We start from the raw sequence: 27,244 nt of genomic DNA, 5'->3' as shown, positions 1-27,244 counted from the left end.
AAAAGTGAGATATCAAACAACTCAGGAGTGATAAAAGAGAAGAGCAGAGAGGTGGAGGAAAGAGAAAAGGATAGAGAGGGAAAAGCTCTCTTCTCCCGTGTGTTGTTTTTTTTCTCTCGCTGCGTTTCAGTCGAGCGAGGGACGACCTTGCTGGGTAGAGCACAGCTCTTCTCTCTCTTTTAAGTCCCACTCACTCTCTCGGTTCCCTTTGAGGATCAGCCAGAGGGATCAGCAGAGGAGAGAGAGTGATAGAAAAATGGAGAAAGACGGAGAGAAAAGAGACAGGCGGCAGACATGTGAAAAACAGGGGAGGGGGGGTGGAGAGATACGACCGAGGACAGAAGTTAAAAACGAAAAAATAAGTGAATTTAAAAAAAGTAAGATAAACAGGATATCAGTGAAGGATAAGGGAGCGGATGGAGGATGAATGGACAAACGGAATGATGGACAAAATGATCAGACAATTGATAAAATGATATAATGGCGGAAAGACAGGTATACAGAAATTGCAGACAGACAGAACACGGGAAATTTTGACACTGAACAGATGTAGTTGCTATAAAAGCCTGTACCAACACTGAAATCCAGTGATGCCAGAACCAAAGCTGAAGTGATGTCTGTAGCTGTCCACAGCTGCTCTGTTCACTATTTTGAATAAATTGGAATGATTTTTGATTTGTGTGCATTTTAGTGTGTCCATTATATGATATATTATCATATTATAATTATTATGACATTCCAGCCCTGGATTCACATTGTCTACCTCTACACGAGGGATTCACAGGAAAACGTTGCAGCATGTAATGCAGGGTAATTGTATCTCCCTGCTAACAGCCTCACTACATACAGTCACTCTCTTCACACTGTGCCAGAGCTATCGGCAGATAATTTTGAACACAATGTCTACTGTACACAGGAGGCATAGCAAACAGCACGTTAGCAGAGCAGCGGCTTCAGTGTCTACGTAGGATGCGTTCACGCAAAGTATTAAGTGTAGCTCAGACTACATCATCATTGTACTTACAGGTGAACAAAAAAAGTCTCAAAATATGATTTGCTTATACACACATATAGAATATGTGAAACGTAAGCCGTTGCCTGGCCTGTGTAGACGGCTGTACTGATTAAAATAAAAACGCTTGTTTGGCTGCACTGTAAACAGCTACACCAGCTGCTCGTCTGTTGTTTTTCTGAAGCCGCTTAACAAGTGCTTGCTGTAGTATAAATCTGCAGAAATCTTCAAGATTACAACTTTAAGAAAGGGAAAGGAAGAGGGGTTAGTTAAAAACCGGGAAAGGTGAATTAAAACAAACTGCACACAGACAAGACGGGGGATAAGGGAGTGAGGGAAGGAAGAACAGATGTGTGGACAGATGGAGGATGAATACACAGACAACACCAACATTGGAAAAAATATAGGTTGATTGTTTGAAAGATGGAATGACAGAAAGACTGCAGACATAAAGAACTGCAAAACATTTTGACACTGAATAGATGTGTTTTATACGACAACCTGCACACTGAAATCCAGTGGTGCCAAAACCAAAGCAGAGCCAATTTCTGTAGCTGTCCACTGTGGCTACACTCACTAATCATAAAATCAAAAGTGATTTAAACAATTTCCAAAGCTGTTTTGATGTGAATTCTATTTTGGCATGATACTGTGACCATTTGTGGTCATTCGGGTTAACGCAGAAGCTCCTGAATGTCGTTGTCTATCAAACACTCGCTAGAAAAACAGAGAAATGTGCAGGAACGCTGCAACAAATGAGTTTTCCTCTTCACTTGAGTGGATGCAGAGACTATGGGCAGCTACACAAGACCAAAGACTAACAAGGGTCAGTAAGGGACATGGAGGAAAACTAACAGGGTAACAGGCTCTGCATGAACACACGTACAGCAATAGGCTGGCTCGCACACGTCCTCATGCTAAATTAAGTAGAATCCACAATGAATACAATACGAACGCGCTCATGCATGAACTCGCACACACATGCAATTGTCAAACAGCGGTGAAGAAGACATACATTTTCGCCCTGGGTCATGAATTAACACACTCCCACACAGCTGACAAATAGGTGCACAAAAGCAAAGTAGCAGAGCATATTCATACATGGCCTTGATATGCATATGTGCAAATCTCTCAAGACAAAGAGGCAACATTAAGAAGAAGAAGAGAGAGCTTGGCTAAGTGATCAGTTGTACATGTCCATAATAACACAATTTACAACTTTATTATTTAAAGCCATCACTGATGTTAATGCTTTTCTATGATCGATGAATGAATGAGCCATTTTCATGCTCTGCTTGGAGTATGATGCACTTATTTTGTCTTATTATTTGATATTTGTTTTTGTCACACTTGGTATCATTTAATCATCTTGTTATGTTTTTTTGTTTTTTTTTAAATTGCGCTTATATTGTACTCTTGCCATGAAGGACTCCCTTGAGAAGAAGATGGTACATCTCAAGGGGTTATTCAATTTCAATTTCCAACAACATGGCAACGTGTTTCTTAGAGGGTTTAGATGAAGAGGGTTTGTTTTATAGCCTCTCCTCCTCTATCTAAGCTGCCGCCGCTGCCGCACCGCCAGAATCTACCCCTCTCCATCCCCTTGCGCCGTAGCTTCCCTACTTTCTGCTCTCGACTCTACTGCCTTTAGCCTCCTTCTGTCTGTTCTCCTCACGCAACTGGCAGAGGAGGAGAGCCTGTAACACCACTGCAACAGCTTCAGTCTGGTCTGGAACCGTGGTAAGGTCAGTCTCTCTCACAAGCGCACACACACTCCATCATAAAATAAGCAAACATATGCATTGAACGCACATATCTAAACCCTGAGGTATTCAACACCATAACAGTGCTCTTGATGTAAGCCTCTTCAACCACATGGATTTTCCATGCAGAAAGGTGTCCATCAAAATAGCTTCTTTCTTGCAAAAACACAGCAGCAAAAGTATGAATATTAAATCAAAACCCAAAGCTTTTATCTTTTATTCTGTGCTTAATACTACAGTAAAAACAAAATAAAACCTCTGCATCAAGGTTTGCAGAATTGTGTGATGTAAAGGAGATATAGCAGTCTCTCTCATACTGTTGCTAAGATATGCTCTTACACATGGACAGCACGGAAAAAATTAGGACTATGTAGGACAAGCAGTAGGCAGGTGACCTTTGTTTTGTGTGGTGTAATTAGGGTATTTTGTTGCAGTTGCTGCATGGGGATAAGGTCCTGTCACAGTTCATTTTTACATATTGAAGAGGAGGAGCATCTGTGTGTGTGTGCATGTATCTGCTTCAGCGATTGCACTGGAGAGAAAGATAAGTGGATATACACAGTAAATGAGAGAGAGATAATGGGCAGAAATGGGATGAAAATGGTAGCAGACAAAAAAGGGGAGAGGAAGGATTTGATTAGTGTAAAAATACAAACAACAGAAGAGAAGGACAAAAACCGAGGAGCCACAGAGGAGCATGGAAGACGAGGATGAAACAGGAACATGGTGAGACAGGAGGATATGAGAGAGAGAGAGAGAGAGAGAGAGAGAGAGAGAGAGAGAGAGAGAGAGAGAGAGAGAGAGAGAGAGAGAGAGAGAGAGAGAGTGGTGGGGGGGCTGTGGGTGTGTGGGGGTTAGAGGTCTCTTAACCTGGTGCGACGGGGCGTGTGCTTGTAAATAAACATCAGCCTGAGATTATTCCGAGCACGAAAGCCCAGACTGTGGGGCCCTGAGGTCAGAGTGGGCCCATACCTGGCTCTCACACACACACACACACACACACACACACACACACACACACTCACACACACACACGCATGCACACTTATCTACATCCACACCTACAAAGACTCAGTGTTGAGAGCAAAGCCTATTCAAATACTGGTGCGTGCACACAAACACATGAAAACAGACGACATACATTTGGGATATAAAAACCCACAAGCACGCATACATTCAAACACACACCCGTCTGCACACACAGACATACGCCCAAATGTAAACTGACAAATGCACACAAAGACATACATGCACACTAAATCTAGCAAGACGAAAAATGGATTTGAACAAAGAGAAGACGCACACTGCTGAGGTACCCACTCATACAGTGCCCACAGACTCACAGAAAACATTCCACACACACGCACACACACACACGCACACACAGAGTCTCTGTATTTATAACACCCCAGATGTCTGCAGACATCCAGTCATTCCTAGCTCAGACGCTGTGTGTCATCCATCTCATTTTTTGTTCTTCCCTTGTTGTTTTTGAGGAACCAACTGATGAGTCCAGACACTGGGATGTGGGATTATTCACAATGACATAATATGTCGCTAGATTCACAGCACACTCACACTAATCCGTCAACTACATCTTGCATCTTCAAAATCAGCAAGCGGAGCGAGTGAGCCCACTTCACCTTTGGCTGACCGTCCCTGTGATTCTAAAGGTATCGTAGCTTTATAAGTGAGTTACTGCAACAAACCTTCAGACCTTTTCGTTTCCCCCTAATACGGATGGAATGTGTCTGATTTAAGGATAATTAATCCTGGATGGTATACAATGTTCATATTAAATACTTGCAGCGGCAAGACCCTAGTCTGTGATGTTTTCTGGTAGTACTTTATGAAAATACTACTTTATTTTGAAAGAAAATGTTAATGATAAACTAATTTCATGGACAAAGAGACAGAGAGTATAAGAGTATACAACTTCTTCTAGCACCACACAACATGTAGAGAAAAGGTTGATCGTCTCCATTGTCCAACTTTCAGATCCTTTGAGCCCCAATTGTTTCTAATTTACTGTCATGCCATTTTTCATGTGGTGTCACAGATTGCATACACAAATCACGATCTCTATCAAAACATACATATAACTGAATTAACTGATAAAGCAACAATACAAAATTATTTATAGGCGCGATGGGCTTACTGTTCAATGCTGGGGGAAAGGTAGAGTTTTGGGAAGACTTGGGTAGCCTCAGCATCCTCGAAGCTCACTGAGAGAAGGGCAACGTCCTCTCCAGGGTCCAGTGCTGTGTCCTGAGAACGACAAAGTCAGGCCTGTAATTCAGTACAAGCACTCCTCATTGGCAAAACGCCATTGAAATGAAGCTGAAACTCATTTAAATAGCTGCAGACTGAAATCCCAAAGCTTCAGACTGTTTGAGTTAAGGCTGGGGATTTGTTAGTTTGTATTTTTCATGTCTGTCACTTGCCCGTCTCGTGGATCAGACAAATTCTATTTTATTAAAGGAGACCTATTATACTGCTTTCCAGTCCTTTATTGTAGTTCTGTGACTCCTGTATGGCAGCTTTGCATGATTTAAAAAGAATTTATACTGGCTCTTCATGTAGGCCTTCATTTGAGCCTCAGTCTGAAACAAGCTGTAGATGCTCCTGCAAGACCCCCCCGACTGAGCGTTGCTGTCCCGTTGCTGTGCGGAGCAAATGACCATATATGGAATACCGTCTCCGTCTAGCTCCTTATGAAGCAGAACGGAGCCGTTGGTAGAAAAAGCAGTTCAAAACAGAGCGTTCAGAACAGGAGGAATCTGAGGTTTTGGCTCACAGGGATTTCTTTGAAATACTTTGACCTTATTTAAAGCTTTGGCCATGTTTAACATGAACATCCAACAAAGTAACATAAACATTGTAGATAAGTCATAAAATATGGAAAAGCATAATAGGTCTCCTTTAAATGAGTCAATCAACACTGACTCTGAGACCATAAGGACACCTGTGTTTTTTTATGCTCCGAGTCTTTCTTTTTTCCCTCTAGCGCACTTAGAGAAGCATTATCTCAACGGACCGATGGTTAAATCACACAAATCTCCTGCCGTTCATGTTGCCAACTTATTAACCATATCTGTAATAACTGATTATGGTCCCCAGTGTCACTATAAGCTTGCTGGCTTCATTATAGGCAGATTTCATCTGCCCTCTATGTTGGGGGGGGGGATCAATCCATGAATCAATAAATTAAACAATGCTGATTTCTTCCTGAGAAGCCTGCATGAAAACTATTTTTGTTCAGTGGGTTTTTGTAAGCCAGTCAGCCTGGCAAAGACAGTTTAGCAGCCGCTGTCCCCTCTGGACCTGCAGCTGACAGACAGCTGGGTGGGAGTCGATGCAGACTGAATGGAAAGAACGCTTCAGCGTCGCTCACATGAAAGGTAAAAGTGTACCTGTTCCCGAAACCTTGCACGACAAAGGCGGGGCAAAGCGTGCAATCACAGAAAAGGGTGAGGCGGGATAATTGTCCAAATTGGGGTTTAATGGTGTTCCGGACAGCATCTCCGTACAGGCTTTGATAGTGTTGACACTTGTTTGACTGTGTGAAGTGGGTAGGCTCGTTGAATAGTCAACTTTTTTTGGATACAGGACCCCTTTCAATCACCACTTTGTTTTAAGCATTTAGCCTTTAGATTCTGAATTTAGTTCCAATTTGACGTGTAGTAACTTATCAATAAAGTAAGCTCCATCTATGTTGCAGAACTTTTTTTGTTTGTTAGAGAGTCAGTCTGAGTTCTTGGGTCATCCACTTCTATGTGTACACGACAAGTCTGCAAGTTCCAAAACACTGAAGGAGATGGAGAGGAGAAGAGGAAAGACACCAGAAGAAACATCTGTTTTGTTTCATGCCACATTAGCTTCAACAGCAGCACTATGAGGCTGAGCTGATGACTAGGAGCACCAATCAAATCATGTGTGAGATGGATGCAGAGGCCACCCGGAGCTGCTCGCTACAAACCTCATCTGTCTCTCCAAGGTTCTAATTTCTCATTCTGTGATGTTTTTCCTAGAGCATGGCGACTTCTCAGGCACTGTCATTAGTGCAATTCCACATCAAGTACCATTCTGTGCTCTCTCTCCCGACAGAGGCTCCGCAGTGTTAATCAAATGTCTTACAGATGGTTTGAACTCATCCATTTGTTATAATCGCTGCCCGCCGTGGTGAGAGGAAATCTAACCACCATACATGATGGACAGAGGCACAGTGCAACCAGTTTGCAGCAAAGCAGCCTCAAACGTGATCAGGCTTATTACCTAATTACACACACTTTGGTCTGCTGATCACAAAACCATACTGACCATTGGTTTGAGAAACAAAAATGGCTGAGTGGGTGGAAAAAGAAACTCCTTCACTGAACATGTTCTCTCCAAGTGGAGTGGAATTAATTTGTCTACATGTAATCTATGATTTTGACCATTGTGTTTAATTAAAGAATAAATAATATTCAAAAACAATAAAATTATTTTGAAAATGAGATAGTTGCAGCCCCAGGGATGCGACAAATGTCAGGGGCTCAGGAAACGCCTCTTAATGGTTTGGTCTTAAATATGCTACATGAAATGCAAATATACGGGTCCTTAATGAGTAGTTCTTGAATCTACAGTACATTCATATTGTAGCGCACGCAGATATCAACAGTCATTACAATAACTGCAGCTCCGCTGATTATCATGCAGTCTGCCTTGTCGTGGCAGATACATTAGGGAGTTAAGACATAAAGAGTAGAAGGGAGGCAATGAAAGAAAGCGGGGTGTGTGGCATCCCAAAGTGTTGCCTGATGGAATCAGCTCACATCAATATAGTGTGCATCAGTAAACAAGAACTGCTCTCTGTCTCACAGCAGCGCTCGCGGCTTCTGCCGCTGACGATATGGGACAGATAGAAACAGGCATGGAGATGTGGGGCTGGGGTGGGCGTGGGGTTTGGGAAAAGATTGTTTTGCTCCAGTTTGTAGCTGTCAAGTCCCGTTCCCATCTTTAAAGGTGATTTAATGGATGCTTCCTTTGGACTGAGACAGAGTAAACAGACAGATGAGAACCAACAGGAAGGTGAGAGGGCCAGAAGAAGAACATGGGGCGGCTCTGTATGGGACTATCTGTCGATTTGGTCAGACCACAGGCGCTGTTGAAGGGAGAGCCTTTTTGTGGAATGATTCAGACTCGTCTCGTCCTAGCAGACAGCGAAGAGCTGTCACAAGTCATACTGCATCAGTGAAACAAACAAACAAAATCTAAAGGCAGACCCTCTAACTTTTAGCTATTGCCATTGTCTAAATTAATGTGCTGTGCAAGGGAGCTGAAACTATGTCGATAAAAATAGTTTTAGAGAATGTTTAGCTATACATCATGATGTATGATTATTTCACAACCCACTTTAATGTAAAACTGAGAAATAACACGCATACTGTCCAAGGAAGGTTTAAATCAAGGGCAGCTGGACTTGGTTGAAGACAAACTTCTTTGGATAACTATGGTTATGTTCAGGCTGCAAGGCAAAGTGAGCCAAATCCGATTTTTTTGCCCATATGTGACTCCGATCTGATCTTTTTATGACAGTGTGAACAGGCCAAGTGACATGCAATCTGATCTTTTCCAGTTCGGATTTGGGCCACTTCCATATGTGGTCCAAATCCGATCCAGATCCGGTTCTTTTTAAATGCTACCTGAGTCTGGACACTCAGGTCGTAACTGATGTGACTTTGACGTCCCTCTAGAGCAGCTGTTGTCACAGTTCTGCTGTAGACGGAGAACGGACAGTGAAAAAATTCCCTTTCTTCCACCTGAAATCCACCGGACCGCAAGCTCTCTTCTGAGTTATGTGCATGCTACATGTCTGTGCGGACACAGTGGTAGAAGTGTTGTCCATCGCCAGAAACCATAATGAAAAGAGCAGAAAGTTGTGAACACTTAATTCAGTAGAAATGTGACCCGTAAGAGGACAATGAAAAAGTCTCCCGTGAACATTGTCAGGGTTAGAAAGTATGAGCTAACCTCTGTGGCTTGTTTACCTCTGTACCACAGCGTGGTGCGAGTGACGTTGTGTTATTCTTCTGCGCATGCGGGACACTTCCAGGCCGCAGACAGTTCACACTAGAGTCTGATATGGGCCACATTTAAACAACAATAAAACAACAAAATCAGATCTGGGAAAAAAAAAATCAGATCAACAAACATGTTTAACAATCTTCATCATCAGGATCACAAAAGCCCCATGACCTGTAGCTTAGAAGTCAAATCAATGATCCCTGAGAAATAGACAAAGTATAACTTGCGTTTTACGTTTTTAAATATTGTAGCTTTTCGTGACTACTGAGTGCAAAACAAGGATGTTTGTCTGGGAAGCTCGCTGCTCAAATTTCATCCTGCCATTTTCTGGAGAAAAACATTTTTATGCTTCTTTAGCAGGATGTTTAAAGTAATTTAGTGTAGAGGGGCAATACAAATGATTTACTTGACAGCTAGTTTTGGTTATGGAATAAACAATGTGTTGAGGGGGTGTCCAGTGTGGTGATAATTTAGAGGAAATCAAAGAAACTCAAATTTAAACAGGAAGTGAAAAGATAGTTTAATGAAAACAAAAGCTGACCTTTTAACCTGCCTGCCTTGAAACCCTTACTTAAATTGAAATGGAAGAGCTTTTCCATCTGTAATGAAACAAAAGACCCCAAATGGCCATTAATGTTTCTGTGCACACATACACACAGTTTAAGCCCTTTTAAACAAATACACTTGAGGGCAACTGCTGCTTGCTTATGTAAAGAGTTGTTAGAGAAGGAACATAAAAAAAGCTCCACAGGCCACAGGCAGAGCCTTAATGAAGAGACTTCTTCATTGGTAAGTAATGAGCACTGAAATGGCCTGGGTCAGAGAACTGCAAGACAAGGAGGGCGTCCTGCAGGGTTGGAGGTTGGACGTTAAAACAGTATTTACTACATGACCCTGAGGGATGTGACTCAACCGCTCAAGGACTAGATTTAAGAAAGCAAGTGAAAAGTGTGCATGCGTGTGTGTGCGTGGACATCAAGGTTAGAGGGTGCCTCCGAGTCAAACGCTTTCACGTGGCCACCACCCCACGTCTTCCATTTTCTATACTCTTTCAGACACATGAACACCGACATACACACAAATGCACAGACACTTTTCCTTGTGTCCGTCCTTGTGTCTCCTGATGCCCCGGCCTCTGGCATCTCCTCTGTGTCGCATGTGACAGGTTGGAGATGTGACAGCTGTCCTTATGCCAGACCAAGTCTGGCCAAAGTCACAACACACACAAACACACTCATCCGCAAACGCCACACAGGGGCTCTACTGCAGGGCTAGTAAGGAGGAGGTAAGGGCACTTTGTCCGCCTTTTTCGCCCAACTTTAAATGTCATGCCCAACGTAATGGGGCGGCTTGACTGACAGCAGGGTTGTTGTGCAAGGACATGTCCAGCTTCTAGGCGAGCAGCTTTGAGTGCCCCTGTACACATGCTGGACACGGTGCTGCTTCGCATCCTGAAAACTACAATTAGCATAAGCAGCGGCTGCAGTTCAGGTAAGACATTTTGGTTCTTCACTTGATGAAGGGAAACTTAAGGTGCTTTCACACCTAACTTGTTTGGTTCCACTGAAAAAAAACTGGTCATTGAACCTTGATGAGGACCAACAACCACACAGAGACCTCTTGAAAATGAGGGTCTCTGTCAGCTTCCATGTGGACTCTGGTGCAGTTTGTCTCTGTGGTGTGAAAGCAAACAGACCACCCAAAGGAATTTTGATAATTCTGTAGATATATGATTTTATCTTTTGAGACTTTGGTCTCTGACCCCCTTTTTGGAGGCAGAATTAACAAGATGTAGAGGGAAAAAAGTGAGGAACAGACACCTCTACAATGCCCCTTAACTCCTTCATGCCTGAATTTATTTAGAAGAAAAAAATATAAAAAATAAATTTCTGTTTTCATTTGCTTTCAGGTTGATGTTAAATTAAGTGGAAATTGTTAATGTGTCTATATAACATAGAAACTATGTAAATTCAGATATGATGTAGGTATGATGAAAATTAGCGACAACAGGCATAAACGAGAAACCAGTGCTTGCAAAAGGTTCCCAGGTACGAATCGAACGCAATCGCCTCTTTTTTCATTTCATCTGATCATGGCTACTTGAGATCACCGATTGGCGGTCTGATCGCCAGAGGGCGGGGTTACGTTGCAGCAAGTCAGTGAAATGCCAGCATGGAAGAAACTGGTTTGTAAATGCACAGTACAGCGTTTCCCACAGAATTACCATGTAACTGTGGCGCCGTGTGTGCGGACAGTGTATGGCCCGAACCCATTAATTCAGAATAATACACCCCTTAGACTCAGTTGTATGAGGCTCACTTGTTTGATGGTCAAGTGCCTGAAAAAGCTTAATGTTGTGCCCAGTTCATAAATGTTTTTAAGGGAAATATTTTTTTGTATTTTTTATGTGGGTGATGGTATTTTTTAAAATTATCCCTGGATTTCTTTCACAGAAAACCGTTTTACAAGGTTAAAATCACTGTAGTATGTAATAATCAAGAATATCTTACGCTATGGCCAAGTGCTATAATAATTTTTATGTGTTGTAAGGTTATATTGCAGAACTTCCTGCAATTCAGCTATGTCTATATCAGCTATTCGGGTGTATGTACTCAAATAATGGCTCCAAACTAAATAAGAGTAAAGTGTTGGCAAATAAATCTGCACAATTTACACTACAGGAGCTCTTTATTCAGAAATTTTAATTCATTTACTTGGTGGAATTTCATGTCCTTCTCCAACAAATGCATTTTAATGTCCCCCAAAAATGTTGACAATCATCACATAGCAGCACAAAAATGTATCTTCTTTGTTCACTGCCAGGAGCCTTGAACAGTGCGGAAACAAAAAGCCTTGATCAGTACAAAATGTTAAATAATACTTTGAGTCCTTCAACAGAATATAGTGAATTCAAGTCTGACATACTGACTTATGTGTTTGTGTCAGCCTTTTCATATGTTTGACAGAGACTTACACCATCACACCCTGAGGGCGAGAAGCATGGGGTCAAGGTGGCAGCTGCCAAAATGTCTTATTGCATGACATGAAATGTTCTGATTGGGAAAGAGCGTTGAGGATATTGTTCCTAATGATGTGGTGCTGCTGCTGCTGCTTGTGGGGAGGGGATGAGCAGCGATGTGGTATACTCCAGGGGCCATGATGATCCCACTGCCTAATGTCCTCTTCTGAAATATCTGCCCTATGCCATGTCCGTCCCGCTCTTTCTCCAACTCTCCTTTCCAACAAACTCTCAGCTTGTGCTGTAACTCAGGCTGATGTAAGACAGGCATGGTAGATGATTAACCAGACAACTTTGTGTCACCACATACTTGTACCCTGTGCCATGGCTTAATTCTGACATGAGGACAATAGGGGAGAGATTACAGAGCACACATGCTCCACCTGGAACCACGGTGGTAGAACAGGACCCAAACACACCTAAACACTGCCCCGTTGCCACAGTCACAACAGCTTTGTGCATGGGGCGTGTTTGCAGACAGAATAAGAATATACTCAAGTGTGTGCCTCTCTCTCTGGAGCACACAAGTCTTATTATGTATGATGGGTGTGGTGACAAATGGTAATCTATCCAGAATCAGTAGCTAGAATGTTCCCAAGATAATTGGTCAGTGAATGCAGCCATACTGTCAGTAAGGTCACATTATGTAGTAAAATTGAAGCCTATAATGTAATCTTCTTAATTCAGATGTAGGCTTTAGGAAATGTAGTGTTGAGTGGTCTCCATTTATAGTTTTCATTTAAATACAGTATTGATAGAAAGCATATACAACACAGAAAAAATGTTGTTTGTGTGCTATTGCAGTTACTCTGTCCTAAAGTACATGTACACATAATTATTAATTGTTAACTTCTAGAAGGTTGACTAGAGCATTCAAGGAAAATGTTAGCAGCTGTTTTTGAGCAGGACTTCAAAATGTTACCACAGTAAAAATTATGCTTGAAATCAACCGTGGTAAAAATAATGGTATAACAAGCAAAACAGTCACTTTGAAGATGACTTTGAACAGTGGCTGCAATTCACCAACACTAAGGGCAGCTTCAGTTAATAGGTCAAGCTTTTCCAGTTGGTGTGATCTTTAGCATGACCTTTCAATAAGTCACTCTAATCCGGTTTAATGTCACAAGTACAGTGTGTTGCAAAACACTTAAACCAGTGGTGTCTCCACCCCAAAAAAAACCCAGCGCTTCGCATCCACTGCTTGGAAATGAGATTGAATGAGACACATAAGTCTGAGTCATAACCATGGGTAAAATACAGGTTAATACAACCAGCTGGGTCAACAGTGCAGTCAATACGAGTTGAGATGAAAATGCATAGAATCGAATCGGGAAAGATGCAAAAATGTAAGTAGATATCCTACTGCAATAATGCCAATTACTTCATAAGTTTGAAAACACTAAAGGGGGAAAATATCAAATATTCTTCTTTCTGATGGAGCACAAGCCGAAAGTCTTCACATTGTTTGTGACAATAACTGGCAGATGACCAATAAATATGCCACTGAGACACTTAACCAAGCTGATCAGTATTAAACTGGAACACGAGTCATGTGTGTGACCGTGGCCAAGTGTCACTGATAGTGTGTCACTGATAGCATGTCACTGCAATGATCTGGCCTTCGCTGTACCGCGTGTTATGCTAGGGCTCGAAGCCACAAGGGTGACTCAAGTATGTGTGTTTGGATGTGGATAACTGCATGCCTGTGTGTTTTCAAGAAATGAATGAATGCATGTAGTATGTTCATACTGATGACACAAAACAGAGTGACCCGTGCATCAAGTGCCATCTGACTGCTAGACTTCTGTACAATCTCTAGATCTTAAATCTCAAAATTACAAAAGGGCTTACTTGCACAATGAACACAGACAGTCTTTTTCCTTCTTATCTGACTTTGGAGACTCGGATATAAAAACGTTACCAGTCACTGCAAGCTTTAAGCCAGTGCTAGACTTAACAGGCTTAACACACTGGTTTGGTTATTGTGGCATTTTCTGGGGGTGATAATAGATTGTAATTGCATTAATATTGCTTCGCTGACAGTGTTCCAGGGTGTTTTTGTCCTACTGCACCATTAATGAGACTATTCCGGTCACTTGAACCAGTGTCGCCCCTTATCCCTATTTAGGACCAATGGGACATTGGGCCTAAATAACCGTGAAATAAACGGCTTTACAGAAATTACAAATCATTTGGCGCGTGACAGAAATGACATTTTTCATGAGGATTTGTCTCGGCACTGAGGACATACCATCCAATACACAAGGCTACTACTGTATATATTTGACATGTATTTCAGCATGCACTCACGCCGCCGTACTATACGAGATGAGGACATTGCTCCCTTGGCTTTGAAAATGTTCTCCATTTCAAGATCATTTGCATTTATGATTTTAAAATCAACCTTAAATGCATAAACTGCAGCGTGTACAGTATGTGTAATGTTTTCAGAGGTGTAGCTGAACTAAGCTGCGTGAGTAACAGGGAGCAGTAACAGCAGTTAGATATTTATTACTATGGACTGGTGACAGATTCACTGTTATCTTTATTGCCTGTGTTAACACGCAACAGTAATCTATTACACCACGTGGGAGCTATAGTAGAGAAAATATCCCATCATACACTATCCTCCTTAAAGTTATACCCAGAAGATTTATTGAGTATCTTAACATTCTTTCTCACAAATGTACTGCAAAAATAACAGATACAGAGCTCTACGCTTTCATTTAGTTTTAAGGGTTCATATGGAAATTTAGGGGCTTTTATTTAAAGAAACCACATTAATGCATCTCTTGCTTTGCTTTACATTATAATGCAGTATGCACAAGCAATTAAGGCAAACTGACTTGACTAAGAGATTCCTGAAGACTTTTGAAACATGGGATCTACTCTAACAAACTAACAAAGCATTGTGCATCCCTTAACAAATAGCTTATATCCTGGTAATCCCTTTGAAATTAGGGTTTGGGTATGATCGGTAATTTATCCGATCTGAACCATTAATTGAATCTGCTTACTGAACCTGAATCAATTGAAAACCCTGATCCCATGAAATCTAAAATGATAAATGACTACAACTCAAAAGATTCAGATGAAGTCTGTTGGCTGAGGAGACCGAAACAGTTATGGTATCCATATGCATATCCACTACATGCAGCTAGAGCCAGAAAAGAAAACAGAACTTAACACACCCTCAAACACGTGTGCCAAAGCTCAGAATAAACAGTAAAAATAATTATCAATACACATGACGGACTCTTCCTATAACTTCTGAAGTATCACACACGCCTCTACCTGCGATTGTACAGTGGTGTAGAGTTATACTTCCTTTCATTCACAGAAAATCTTTGGTCGAGTGCAGACACCGGCTTACAGGGAGTACACAAACTTGCACAATCAGCTAAAAATGAGCAGCTGCTAATATTTTTAGCAAATCGGTGTATTTTGCTAACCTCGGTATCAGAATTTACAGCACTGTAGAGCCCTGGGATGGATGGAAAATTGTTTGTTTGATGTTGTACTCTGGTTCACGTGCTTTCAGATTCTGCTACTTTGAGGCTATTAGCTTATGTACAGTGCTTTGAAGGTATGAAAAGGAAGAAGGAGGAGGAACACTTAAAGTAAAAAAGAAATCTGATTCTTCTTTATTGTAGGGCTTTTTGAAATCATCGGTAAGTCAAGGGTAAGCAAAGGCCAAGACTCACAGATCAGCATAGACACGAAACATATGGGGACACAATTTCACCCTGAAGCCACCAATGTGTTAATAAAAAAGCCTACAGAAGGCAGAACAAGGCACGCGGAAGGATAAGGAATTGAGAGTTTAATCAAAACTGAACAACATCAGGGTTGAAGTGACAAAAACAAACAAAGGATTAGGTAGAAGAACATTTGGAGGTGTTGCAGGAAAAACAACGTATAGATAGTGTATAAGTTGATATAGAGCGAGGGCGGAAAGTAGGCCAGATAGAAGTAATTCCACGGAGGCATGGAGAAGTGTGGGGGGATGGAGGGAAAAAGAGGAAGGGGGGGGGGTTCTCCTGAGTCTGTAATGCTGGAAATCTCTGATGCTCAGCTGGGGCTACAAGCAGGTGGGTGGGAATATTCATTTGGAGACGCAGTGTGGGTGGTACTGGCGGGGGAGGAGGGTTGGGGTGGGTGATTGTGAATAGCAGATTTGCCGAGGGAGACAGGAGGAGTGCAGGACCTTTGGTACCAGGGAGTCATATTGGGGTCACTGGAGCATCAGGGAGTGGATTTGAGCTCCGTGCTCTCTAACCACCCCTCCTAAGGCAGTGATTTCTCCTTAATTCGCCTACCCCGCTGAGGTGCTCACCTTCATCTCCTTGCACAATTCAAAAGGAGGTGACAGAAGCTTCCAATGTTACATGTCTTCTGAAGGGAACGTAACACTTTTATATATCATTTCCTGATATAAAAGACAAGTGCTTTATTTATATGTACTCATGGGGATGTAAAGAACATCATGAAAAGGGTGGGTGGGCTTTTTACAACACGCAGACAGAAATGGAACCACTTCTTTAACAAAGAGTAGATAAAAATAATGTGTTGGTCTAAACTGAAAAGGCAAGAAATGCTACACTCACTGCATATACAGTATGTTTCCAGCACATGTTTTCACCGTGTGAAAAAAAATTACAAATAAAAACAAATGGCCACAAGTGTCATCACCACTGGGGGTGAGACATACTGAGTAAATATGTTCCCTGATTGCATGTCTGCCATGACATCATGAGGCAAGAGATGACTCAGATACAGTGAGGAATATCTTGTTTATCATGTGCAAACAATTATCAATTCACTAGCGTCAGAGGCATTCTGTGGAATTAGTCACTGCGTATGGTCCCACACCTAGCTGAAGATATAATAGGGCCAAATGTGTGTCATCATCGATGGTATGTGCACTAAGTTGACCCCTGATGAATTCTCACCTTTGATGAGGATTACTAGCTTAGTATGGCAGCGCTGTATAAAAGAAAATTATACCAGGAGATGGAAAAACAGAGAAAAGCAGGTGAGAAGAGAGGAGCAGTCGTAAAGCAAAGAGAAAGTGAAAGAAATGAAAGGTCAAGGAGCTCACGTTTTCTGTTGCTGCTAACCACCTCATTATGCACCGAGGCTCCGGTGCCACTGGTCATGTGTCACAAAAAGGAATGATGGAGAATGGCTGATTCCTCCACCTCCAGGCATGACCTTTCTGACAAGCAGTCTGTCAATGTAGAACCAGGGTTGTTGCTGCAAGTGATGGGTCAGTGGATGGAACCGCACCGACGGGGAGAGGACGTGACACACAGCAATCGCAACCTGTCTCCAAATCAATAACCAAACCCTCTGAGCTCGTTACATTTACATTTGTGGCTTTCATTTATTTGTTTATTTGACAGGGTTAGTGCTCATTAATTAACAGTAAAATAATTGTAAATGAGCCAGAGTTAGCTCAACAGGCTAATTTTCATCTGTTGTCCCTGGCCAGTTATTATGAGGGCAACCTAAAATAAAGATTTAAAATTACTTATTACAGTCCACGAGTAATAACAATATACACAGAATAGTAGTAAGACAGGACAGGTAAAACACATAACCATAAGTAACAAACAACATAGGCAAAACATAACGAGAAATGAAAAAGACAAAAGACAATCTGCAAACAAGCAACAAATTTCAGTAGGCAGTCAGTAGTCTAATGTGCACATACCTGATCATCAATTACAACTTTACTACTACGGCTTTACTACATGTCCTGAATGCAAACACTTCAATCAAATCAATAAAAATCCATATCTGTAATATATAGATCTTCTCTCATAGCCCTGGTATAAAAAGCTTTTTTGAGGGCTTGCTCACAATTCATTCTGTGGCAGCACAACGACCAAACGACTGCATGTGTGGCTCTTCATCATATCTTTGATCATGACACTGGTGAGGTGGAGCGAAGTTGCATCAGAGGAGGAAGTGTCAGAAGTTGACAACACAGAATATAATCCACTATTATCTAATATTTGTTGGTCAAAATAATCCATACATTAGACTTTCTTTTACTCAAAAACGACTTGGACTTATGAGGTCAGGTCAATGAGGCCTAAAGTCCAGGCCATAAAGAGCAAGCAGAAGTTCAAAATGTGTAATGTTCACAAGAAGGTAAGTTGATAAAAAAGATCTAAGACATAATTAGGTGATTATATGGATTTATATTCACCTATAATGGGCAGTGATTTTGGACACAACAGGAGGGTTAAGCTTGTTAATCCTGCCGCTTTATTTCAAGTCCTGCCAGAGGTGCCCTGCCCCGGCAGGTGCAATAAAACAGCAGAGTGAGTGAGATGACTATCAAGCACAGCCTTCACATGCCCACACAGTTTTCACACTTCCTGTTGATATGGCATAAGTGATATACTGCTGTGTTTTAGTATTATGTGTTCTAATCTAATTCACTCACACAATGCATCAAATGGGAACGCTTCTGTTCAATATTAAACAAGGTCCTTTACAAATGAAAGTTTAAATAGATTTAAAAAAAAAAATCCAACTCTCTTTGTTGGTTTGCTTTTAGATATTACCATCTTCTCAGAAACTAAAAACAAGTTGAGCCAGCAGCAGGCTGCTACTGCAGTTTAAGAGTAATGGTTATGTCATAACCCAAAGATCAAGTTCAAATATTTACTTTAGGTGCTCTGGTTGTTTCAGGGTGTGGGCATCACCAACCACTAATTGATATTTAGAAGAGCATGGATAAAGTACTTTCTGGTTTCTATGGACTTTCTGCTTTTAGGATTTTACATAGTTTACAGTACAATCAGCTGTCTACATGATCAGCCCTATCTATTTCAGGCGATTTGCTGGAGTCATACTGTGCCGTAATATTTAATGACCTCACACTTGTACACAATGCCAATCAGTGTGATTAATTAGTACAGAGTGGATTACTGCATATGATTACAGTAACGCAGATCAGGACTGAAATGACTCCTCCTTTCAGTAACCAGCACATTTCCAGAGAAGTGGAACTTCCAGAGAACTACACTTTTCTTTCATAATGTTTTCTTAGGCTGATTCCCAATGTCCACCACACACACAGACTTTAATTTACATCACTTCTGTGACCATATAAGGTGCTTTAGTGCAGGAGCTTGTAAGTGTTAAAAATATTGTATGGGAACTGGGACACTGGAGCACTTTGTTAAACGCAAGACTCAAATTTCAAATATATTTTAATAAAACAGTTTCTTGCTCATTTTAATATAATAATAGCCTATAGTATTGGTAATGTTTGGTCAAAATGTATGGCACCACTTCATCTTAATGAGGCAAGACAAGAAACAGTGCTTTATGACACGTACCTGTCAACTGTTTCAGGCCTCAAATCTCCTGCTCACACGTGCATTTGCCAATTATTAATTATGAATTCATCTGATTAGTTAACAAAACAAACACTTTCCACCAGAAAGCAGAGGTTGGAAACGGAGGGGGGGGGAAACATCACCTTAGGGCATTTCATTTAATCTAATAATGGCAGTTTTGTAAGCAGTTTTGAAGGTCACAGATCCCTCTTGCACGTCATAAATGTCAGTTGAGACAGGGTTTTGCTTCAGGGTGATGCAATTAACTGTTTGCTGTTTAGAGGAAGCAGTACACATTTGCAGCTGTGATATGAATCAAATGCTTTCACTACAACAGGTGCTTTTCAGGGATTGCATGCATTAATGAATAAAAACATTATATTGTGTGCATCTGTGACAGTTACACCCAAAAATTATGTGTTTACACGCTAGCACACAGGTGTTCTTTGACTTCAGCACCATGGCCACCGTATGACTGTGTAATTTCTTCGTGACAGTCTGAAACAACTGAGATGAAAGCATGTTACGACTAACAGGAGCAACTTCAACTAGACTCTCTTTAACTCTCTCACTGTACGACATTTTCTCAGAAGGCTGAAAGCTGTGGAGTACCAGATGTTAAACCACCTGGCAGTAATCACAGCAGGGCTCTCAAATCCATGGAGCTTGTGAACAGGACAAATCCGATACAAAGTTCTGGACCTCCAACAAGGAGGCTCAATTACCTGCAATTACAGACTTCAATCAATAGACCACAGGTACATTCAGTCTCTGTGCCCTGCTTTCTAATTATGGCTAACACATTTTAGACTGTGGGTGCTTCAAGGTGAACTTGAAGCTACCAACATTTAAAATAAATGGAACAAATCAGCAAAGGCCTAGTTTGTAAGGAAATAATTGGCCTTGTAGAAAAATCTGAGAAATTCTTACAAAGTCATCTTGATGTCGATGAAGAATCTTTTTTTCGGCTTCTAAATTGTGTGTGAGACAACCAACCGAGGGTGGTGATGGCGCGTAGATAAGATGCTTGTCTTTGGTGTGGGAGACCTGGGTTCGATTCCAACTGTGAGACATCCACCATTGTGTCCCTGAGCAAGACACTTAACCCCTAGTTGCTCCAGAGGCGTGCGACCTCTGACATGTATAGCAATTGTAAGTCGCTTTGGATAAAAGCATCAGCTGAATGAATAAATGTAAATGTAACCGGGGAATTTGTAAAATGCTTTAATTGTGTATCTTACCTAATGACGCAAGACTGTGTTGAAAGCGCCTCTTCTTAGTTTAATATGGGATACAAGTAACAGTTAGCTGCTTAGCTAACACGATAAGCTAACCACTGATAAATTAATAAGCGCTGTCCTATTTTACATAAACAAACAAATCAACTAGCTTTTTTAATTAAATATTCATGATGCTTTGAACTTAATACCCTTAAGATTTCAGTCCTGGATGATTTGGTGATACCTGCGGTTATTGGGGATAACAGCAGTGCTTTAATGCTTCAATGTTCATTGCAGCAGAAGAGCAACTGGTGTTCACCGTCAGTCTGAACCTCAGCAACAGATACATTGCAGGAAATGCTGAGTTTGGATTAGCATTAATACAGCTCTGATACCGCTGTAGTAGAGCGAACAGATAACAGTGAGAAAATGTTTAAATAATAAAACAAAAAAACATTCCTGGATTACATGTATACACTGTTTCCCTTGCTCCTGTGAATGTAATCTGAATCTCGCGTGGGCATGATGGACTCGATTAATAAGAGAACGAAAGAATGTAAATTAACTAAATGGCTATTGCCGAGCAAATTTCAGCCACAAAGTATCAAACAGTGTGTTATTTATTGAAAACATTTCCAAAGGATGGATAATGTATTTTAATATATTTAGTGAATCTACATATTAATATAAAACAGCACAGCCAATAATATTAATAATGAGCATTTAATGGGGTCTATGCATTTCTTTTTATTGGTCTTCTTAACCTGTAATTAATGCAAGGACTGATGAAACTTTTGTTAGATAATAACCCCCAACCCACTGTATACTTCTCTTTTGCAACTGTATCTAGCTTCTTGCAACAGAGGAGTTTCAGTTTACTGTGTCAGCAAACTCAGGAGAGGGGCGTGCATTTCCTGCCATCAGTGTGGACTGATCACCATCAAAAGCAGATATTGTCCATATCGTATAATTTCGTAATATTGCTGATTGGAAAAATAAATCAACTAATGAAACAATCAGTAATCACACTTTTGTTATAGTTTCACCATAAAAAACTCAAAAGATATAATAATATCTTAAGAATAAAAATATATTTTAACACTTTCTCCTCTCTCACTTCTTATTTCCGTTTTAGAGCTGTTACGCCTGACATTTAAATTCATCTTCAAGAGCATACCAAGGTATAATATATACACCATTTAAAAGCCACATAATTGTTTATCTGAGTGGAAGCATTGGCTGGCCTTTTCAGATTTCAGTGGTACACTGCATTAGTGAAGCCCAAACTGGCAATTACTTGACGATGTCTTTTGGGCAACTTGTTTTCCTACTAAATGCCATGTCTCGGTGCTACACAGATAGGACATCAGTCAGCAACAGGACTTTCAAAAAGCACTACGAACACAAAATGAATGCATCTTGATATGCTTTGGTTTACCCTGTATTTATTCCAAAGATTGGCTTTGCATTTTCATTACTGAAAGTAGTAAATTTCAAATGAGATATTAAAACCTACAGTATGCTCATATCAAACAAAGAGTACTATGTCATTGCAGATAGCTCACTGTCTCACTGGCAAATGTGGTGTAGGCTTCACACCCAACCACAAGCATTTGCAATATGAGGAACGCAACCACTGTTAAAATATTCTCAAGCAATACTGACAACCTTTACTGTATCATATTCATTTAAAAGGGATTTATGTGGACATTTACATTGAATATTTTTATTAAATAATGACTATTTTTATTAGCATCCCAAACAGCTATGGAAGGACAGTAAGCATTTGCATTTCCTTTCTATCACCTCAGAGACTACATTATTTTGTCTAGGTAACACCACAATGAGCCAACGGGAGAACAGATACATCAGGAAAAGAAGTACGTTTTTGCATAGCACCAGTAGAGACTGTGCAAAAAGAAAAAGAAATAAGGGGGACGAGACATAGGAGGAAGAGCTGAGGCAAGGAGCAGAACACTCTGGGCATTATGGGAGTAACCTGCAATTATTTTATAGCTCTTAAGATTCCTGAGCTCTTAGTCAGTGTTTACCGTGCAAGGGCACGGCAAGGCCACAAATTACAACCACTTGCTTTGGCACCAAATGCGCAACAGTCACGCACAGGCCTGAGCTTTCTCTCATAGTAGCAGACAGGCCAAGAATAGAAAGACAAAAAGGTAATGGATGGAAGGTGGCCATTAGGTCATTTTTTTTGTTTTTCCTTTTGTCATGTGATCACCATAATTGGTAACAGCATAGTCGTTTTAGACCACGTAATCCGGTTAACAGCTAATTCTATTCAATTCACTCAACTGAGTGACAACAGCTTTTTTAACCTGATGTGAAGCCATGTGGTAAAAACCACAACCAGCAGGTCAAACAAGCAGTCAAAAAATAAGGCGTGCACAGCAGACACAAGCACTACTGAATTCCATGCTCTGGTCATGACACAGCAAATGACACAATGGACAGTATAGTCAACACGGTCAGCGTTAAATGGCTGATTGAGAGCCATTTTAATCATAGCCTTAATGGATCTAAAGTGATGTGTGGTGTTGTGTGTTCCTTCGTGTGTGTGTGTGTGTAGTGGCCACAGTGTTGTTTTCCAGGTCTGTGCAGAGAGTTGTGAAAGACTCATCATGTGACGCAGCGGACTATCTTCAGCCACGACTTCTCCAAAAGCTCAACTGCCGCGCAGAGAGGGACGTAAGCTGGACAGAAAACCGCAACAACGAAAGCCTCATGAGCGGTTGAGAAAGGAGCAACAATTATGTGGCAACCGGAAGGGTAAGGTAACGGCAGCTGCTGCAAACCGATGAGGCTTTTGGCTTATCTCTTGGAAAGCCGCGATAGCCGCCGTGTCCTCGTGAAAATGAAACATTTGGACAAACACACAAACAAGCATGAATGCCGGCCTGGAGTACCCCAAAAGGTGTTCCATCGCTAGTGGTGATTCAGTGGTGTAGGCCGTCACATAAGTGGCTTTGTGTCACTCTCCAGCTCCCTTAATCTGGGTTTTGTGAAGAGGAGGTTTTGAGAGTGTTTTTAAAGGAGTAGTCAGGTGCTCAGATTGATAAGACTTGGAATCATATATATGCTACACTGAAGGATTTTAATGTTTTTTTTTTTTTTTCCACTGGTTCCCATGGTTTAATATTATATGCGCACAATCTGTAGATGTCAAGTAGTAATTCTGTGGCTGAATTTTACTTGACAGCTTTAAATAAGTTCAGGTTTATGCAAAGGACTGTCACTTATAAAAGTGTAGTCAGAGAGTGAAGCCAAATGGTTGAAAGTCCTGCACTGGGCCAATATGTTACAGATTTGCTGTCTTTGCCAAGAAATTTCATTGAAAGCAACGACATCTGTTGTGAAAGAATAAACATGAAAACAGTGGCATTACCTGGCATATCCCAATTTACCCTTACATCAACTGAGTAAATACCTAAAATGTACAAATATTAACAGATTAATTTCTATCCGTGGATGTATTAAGAAAACTGGAGTTCCAAGATGGGCTAGACACTAGACCTGAAGCAATCAATTCATCTACTGTGTGAGATATCAATAACAAAAAATGAATGTCGAAAACATTTTGTCAATAACATTTTGGTAATTTATTAAGCAAAACATTCTTTGGTTCCAGCTTCTCAATTTTGATATTTTCTCGTGATTTTCTGTGCTTCTGTGTTTTATATAATTTCAAAATAAATCTTTTTTGAGTTTTGGACAGTTCGTTAGACAAAAAAAAGAAAACAATCTGAAAGCATTTGCCTTTGGGGAAAATGTAAAGGCATCTTCAATTTTTGCACTGACAATAACTACATGTACTGGCTGTGCTTCTGTAGCAACAGGCGGAGTGGAATGACTTCTATTACTTCGTTTTTTTTAAACAAAGCATTACTGCATTTGGCTGTAGGCCAATACAATAAATGAACTATTTCTAGAGCATAAATTTAAATTCAAATGCAATGTTATGAGTTTCATAAATCTTGAAAGGAGATATTTTCCATCCGTTTAATGACAAAGATGTTTCATTAGTCAGGTTTGCTGTAAACTCACTTAGAATAGGATGACACATATTCATAAACATCATTGTTCAACTGCAAACACTCCACAGATTATTGCTCAAATGAAGGCTGCATCATTTGCTGTAAAGGAGTTCATTACTTGGCCATGACCGACTGCTGTCTATTTTCAAAACCTCACTCTGAGACACACAATATCAGCCAATGAAAAGAGGTGAAGAGTGGGATGGTAACATCAACTGATTTGAATAAACAACACCTACTTATTCAGCCCCCTGATTCAATCAAAAGCTGACCTCATGCTCTCATTGCTGGTTCAGATTTAAATCCCTTCATAACCCGTTTAACTCTAAAACTGAAGGAGACACTTAAACATGCTATAGGTTAGGCTATAGGTGGTGTCAAAACAGGAATTATGCAGAGAAAAATCTAGTGATCTTGCGTAAAAAAGGCAGCAGCTTTGAGAAGAGGTTAATCATTCAAATTACATTTTAAACTCATGTCCTTGAGCAATTTGGCAATGTAAGCACACAAATACAAAAGACCATAAATACAAAAAAATAAATAAAATCACAACTGCGTACTGTTTAAGCGGTTTAAAATGATAAAAGTACTAAGTGTAACCAAAATTGAATTATTACGCACGAGAAAAGAGCCTTCTTGTCGTCATGTGCCATGACAATGTTGAGGATCAAAGGTCCTCTGCATACACAGTGAGAATGGACATTTTTGCCAATCCCAGTTATACCCTTAATCTGTCCTCAGCTGCTCCACTGTGCCCTTGAGGGGAGAGGGGAGGGGGGGGGGGGGGGGGGGGGGGTGCTATTGACATGGAAGACATTGCTCATTGTTAAACACAGCCCCAAGGATGCCATTTTAAGAGGATCATTAGGAGTAAGGGTCTAAATAGTTTGATCGGTGGTCTCTATAAAGACTGATCAGAAGAGCTGATCAGATCACTCCCAGGTAACGGCTGGCGACCGATTTCAACGTTTTGAATCATTTGAGAGAGAAAGATATATTAACTGGTATTATGTTAGAAGACGCAGGCATTTTACAAGCATGGAGCACGTAAAGCAACAGTGAACACACCAGTGCCAATGTCTTTCAGTGGTTTCAATCATTTTGATAGGCTACATCATTAACAACAAGCCTCCTCTGCACAAGACTCAACTGCTGCAGTGAAAACAAGAGTCACCGGTGGAAAAATCCAAAACGTGCGTTGTGCTTTTCGGTCGACTTTATTAAACATACTGCTGACGAAGAAAGTCAACAGAACAGACACATACAGGGAAGGAGTAACAAGCTCGAAGGAAAAAGCAAGTTGATCAGATTCAAGTAAGTAAGTAAACACTAAAATAAGGTGGAGAATTAAGTACAATTAAATGGTGAAATAAGAAATAACCTAGCAGTAATAGAAATGTACCTATCTAGCATTGTTTGGGAAATGCAACATTTGCTCAAGGCTAATTTAAGAGTTGATATTTGGATGAAAGAATAAAAAAAAAACAAAGCAGGAAATGAAAAGGAAGTACAGAAATAATCGAGTCAGTGACGCTGGCACCACAAATGAAAAGACAGAACGAGAGCCCAAGGCTCTGCTTCACCCTGACCCTCCCCTGTCAGTCGCTGCCTGTGGAGCTCAGAAGGTTAAAGTGTGTGTGTGTGTGTGTGTGTGTGTGTGTGTGTGTGTGTGTGTGTGTGTGTGTGTGTGTGTGTGTGTGTGAGGACGCAGGACCAAAAATAATTAGAGTAAAAATAATTAGATGTAAGTGCTCTTGTTGAAGCATGCACAGCTTGTACAGACAAAACCAGCATACAGGAATGCTCAGGGCTCAATGCAACCCTCCCTCAGGTCAGTTTTGCATGAAGCAAAATTGACCTGGGGTAGTGGAATATCCGTTGCTGGGCAATAGAGAGGCTCAGGATAACAAAGATTCAAACATGTACAAATACAAATCTGGCCTTAAAGCGATAGTTCCACTTTCTGGACAAAATGCTTGTTTGCGTTGGATGAGAAGACCAACGCCACTCTCATATATGTTTAATGCAAGGCAGCCGGTTAGCTTAGCACAAAAATAGTAACACCTGGCCTGTCTGAACGTTATATTCAAAATCTGCCTACCTACACATTAATTAACACATTATATCTAGTATGATTAATCAGTACAAAAACTTCAGTGTTTAAATTTGCTATTTTACGGGAGAGTTGTGTGCCAGACTATTTCTTGGCTGGGCCGTAACTTCCTGGAGTCTCCGCTGGATGCCTGGCAACTGCTCAGAGCTTTTGCACCCCGTTTCCAGTCTTTGTGTTAAACAAAGCTAACCGACTTCTGGCTGTAGCATCAAAATCGAATGGACAGATATGAGCGGTGTCAATCTTTCCATTTAACCTCTGCGTGAGAACGCGAAGACGCACATCCCCCAAAATGCTGAACTATTCCCTGAACTGTGCTGAAAATGTGTGCAAATAAAGATGGGGAAGGCTACAAACTAACCTGATGCATCACCACTCAATAAAGAACCCATAATTTATTTAGTTAGATCAATGTTCTGTTTGCAGTTGGTACAATTCTTGTTTATTTTTACATATTACTACAAATTACACAGCAGACATCAGTTCATAAGACCTGGGTCACCTGAAACATCCTGTTAGATCAATGACAGCTTCTTAAGGCCCCCAAGCATACACACTCTCTCTCTCACTCTCACACACACACACACACACACACACACACACACACACACACACACACACACACCCCCATCACGGAGCTG

The 27,244-nt window shown here is 40.9% G+C and overlaps 1 protein-coding gene across 2 annotated transcripts in view; it reads right to left on the bottom strand.

Annotated features, from left to right (window-relative positions):
* The window catches only part of babam2 (BRISC and BRCA1 A complex member 2), a 79,919-nt gene that overhangs the window by 21,578 nt on the left and 31,097 nt on the right, over positions 1-27,244 (bottom strand). For both annotated transcript variants that reach the window (XM_038728064.1, XM_038728065.1), the window contains exon 7: positions 4,934-5,043. In XM_038728064.1, coding sequence (XP_038583992.1) covers positions 4,934-5,043 — 110 coding nt within the window. The remainder of the gene's footprint in view (positions 1-4,933; positions 5,044-27,244) is intronic.

This window comes from Micropterus salmoides, unplaced genomic scaffold (assembly GCF_014851395.1).
Source record: "Micropterus salmoides isolate LMB-PRFRI ecotype aquatic unplaced genomic scaffold, ASM1485139v1 Ms_hic_scaffold_19, whole genome shotgun sequence".
In the NCBI taxonomy this organism is placed as follows: domain Eukaryota; kingdom Metazoa; phylum Chordata; class Actinopteri; order Centrarchiformes; family Centrarchidae; genus Micropterus; species Micropterus salmoides.
The sequence above is the reverse complement of the archived record's forward strand: the minus strand, read 5'-3'. Positions and strand labels throughout refer to the sequence as shown.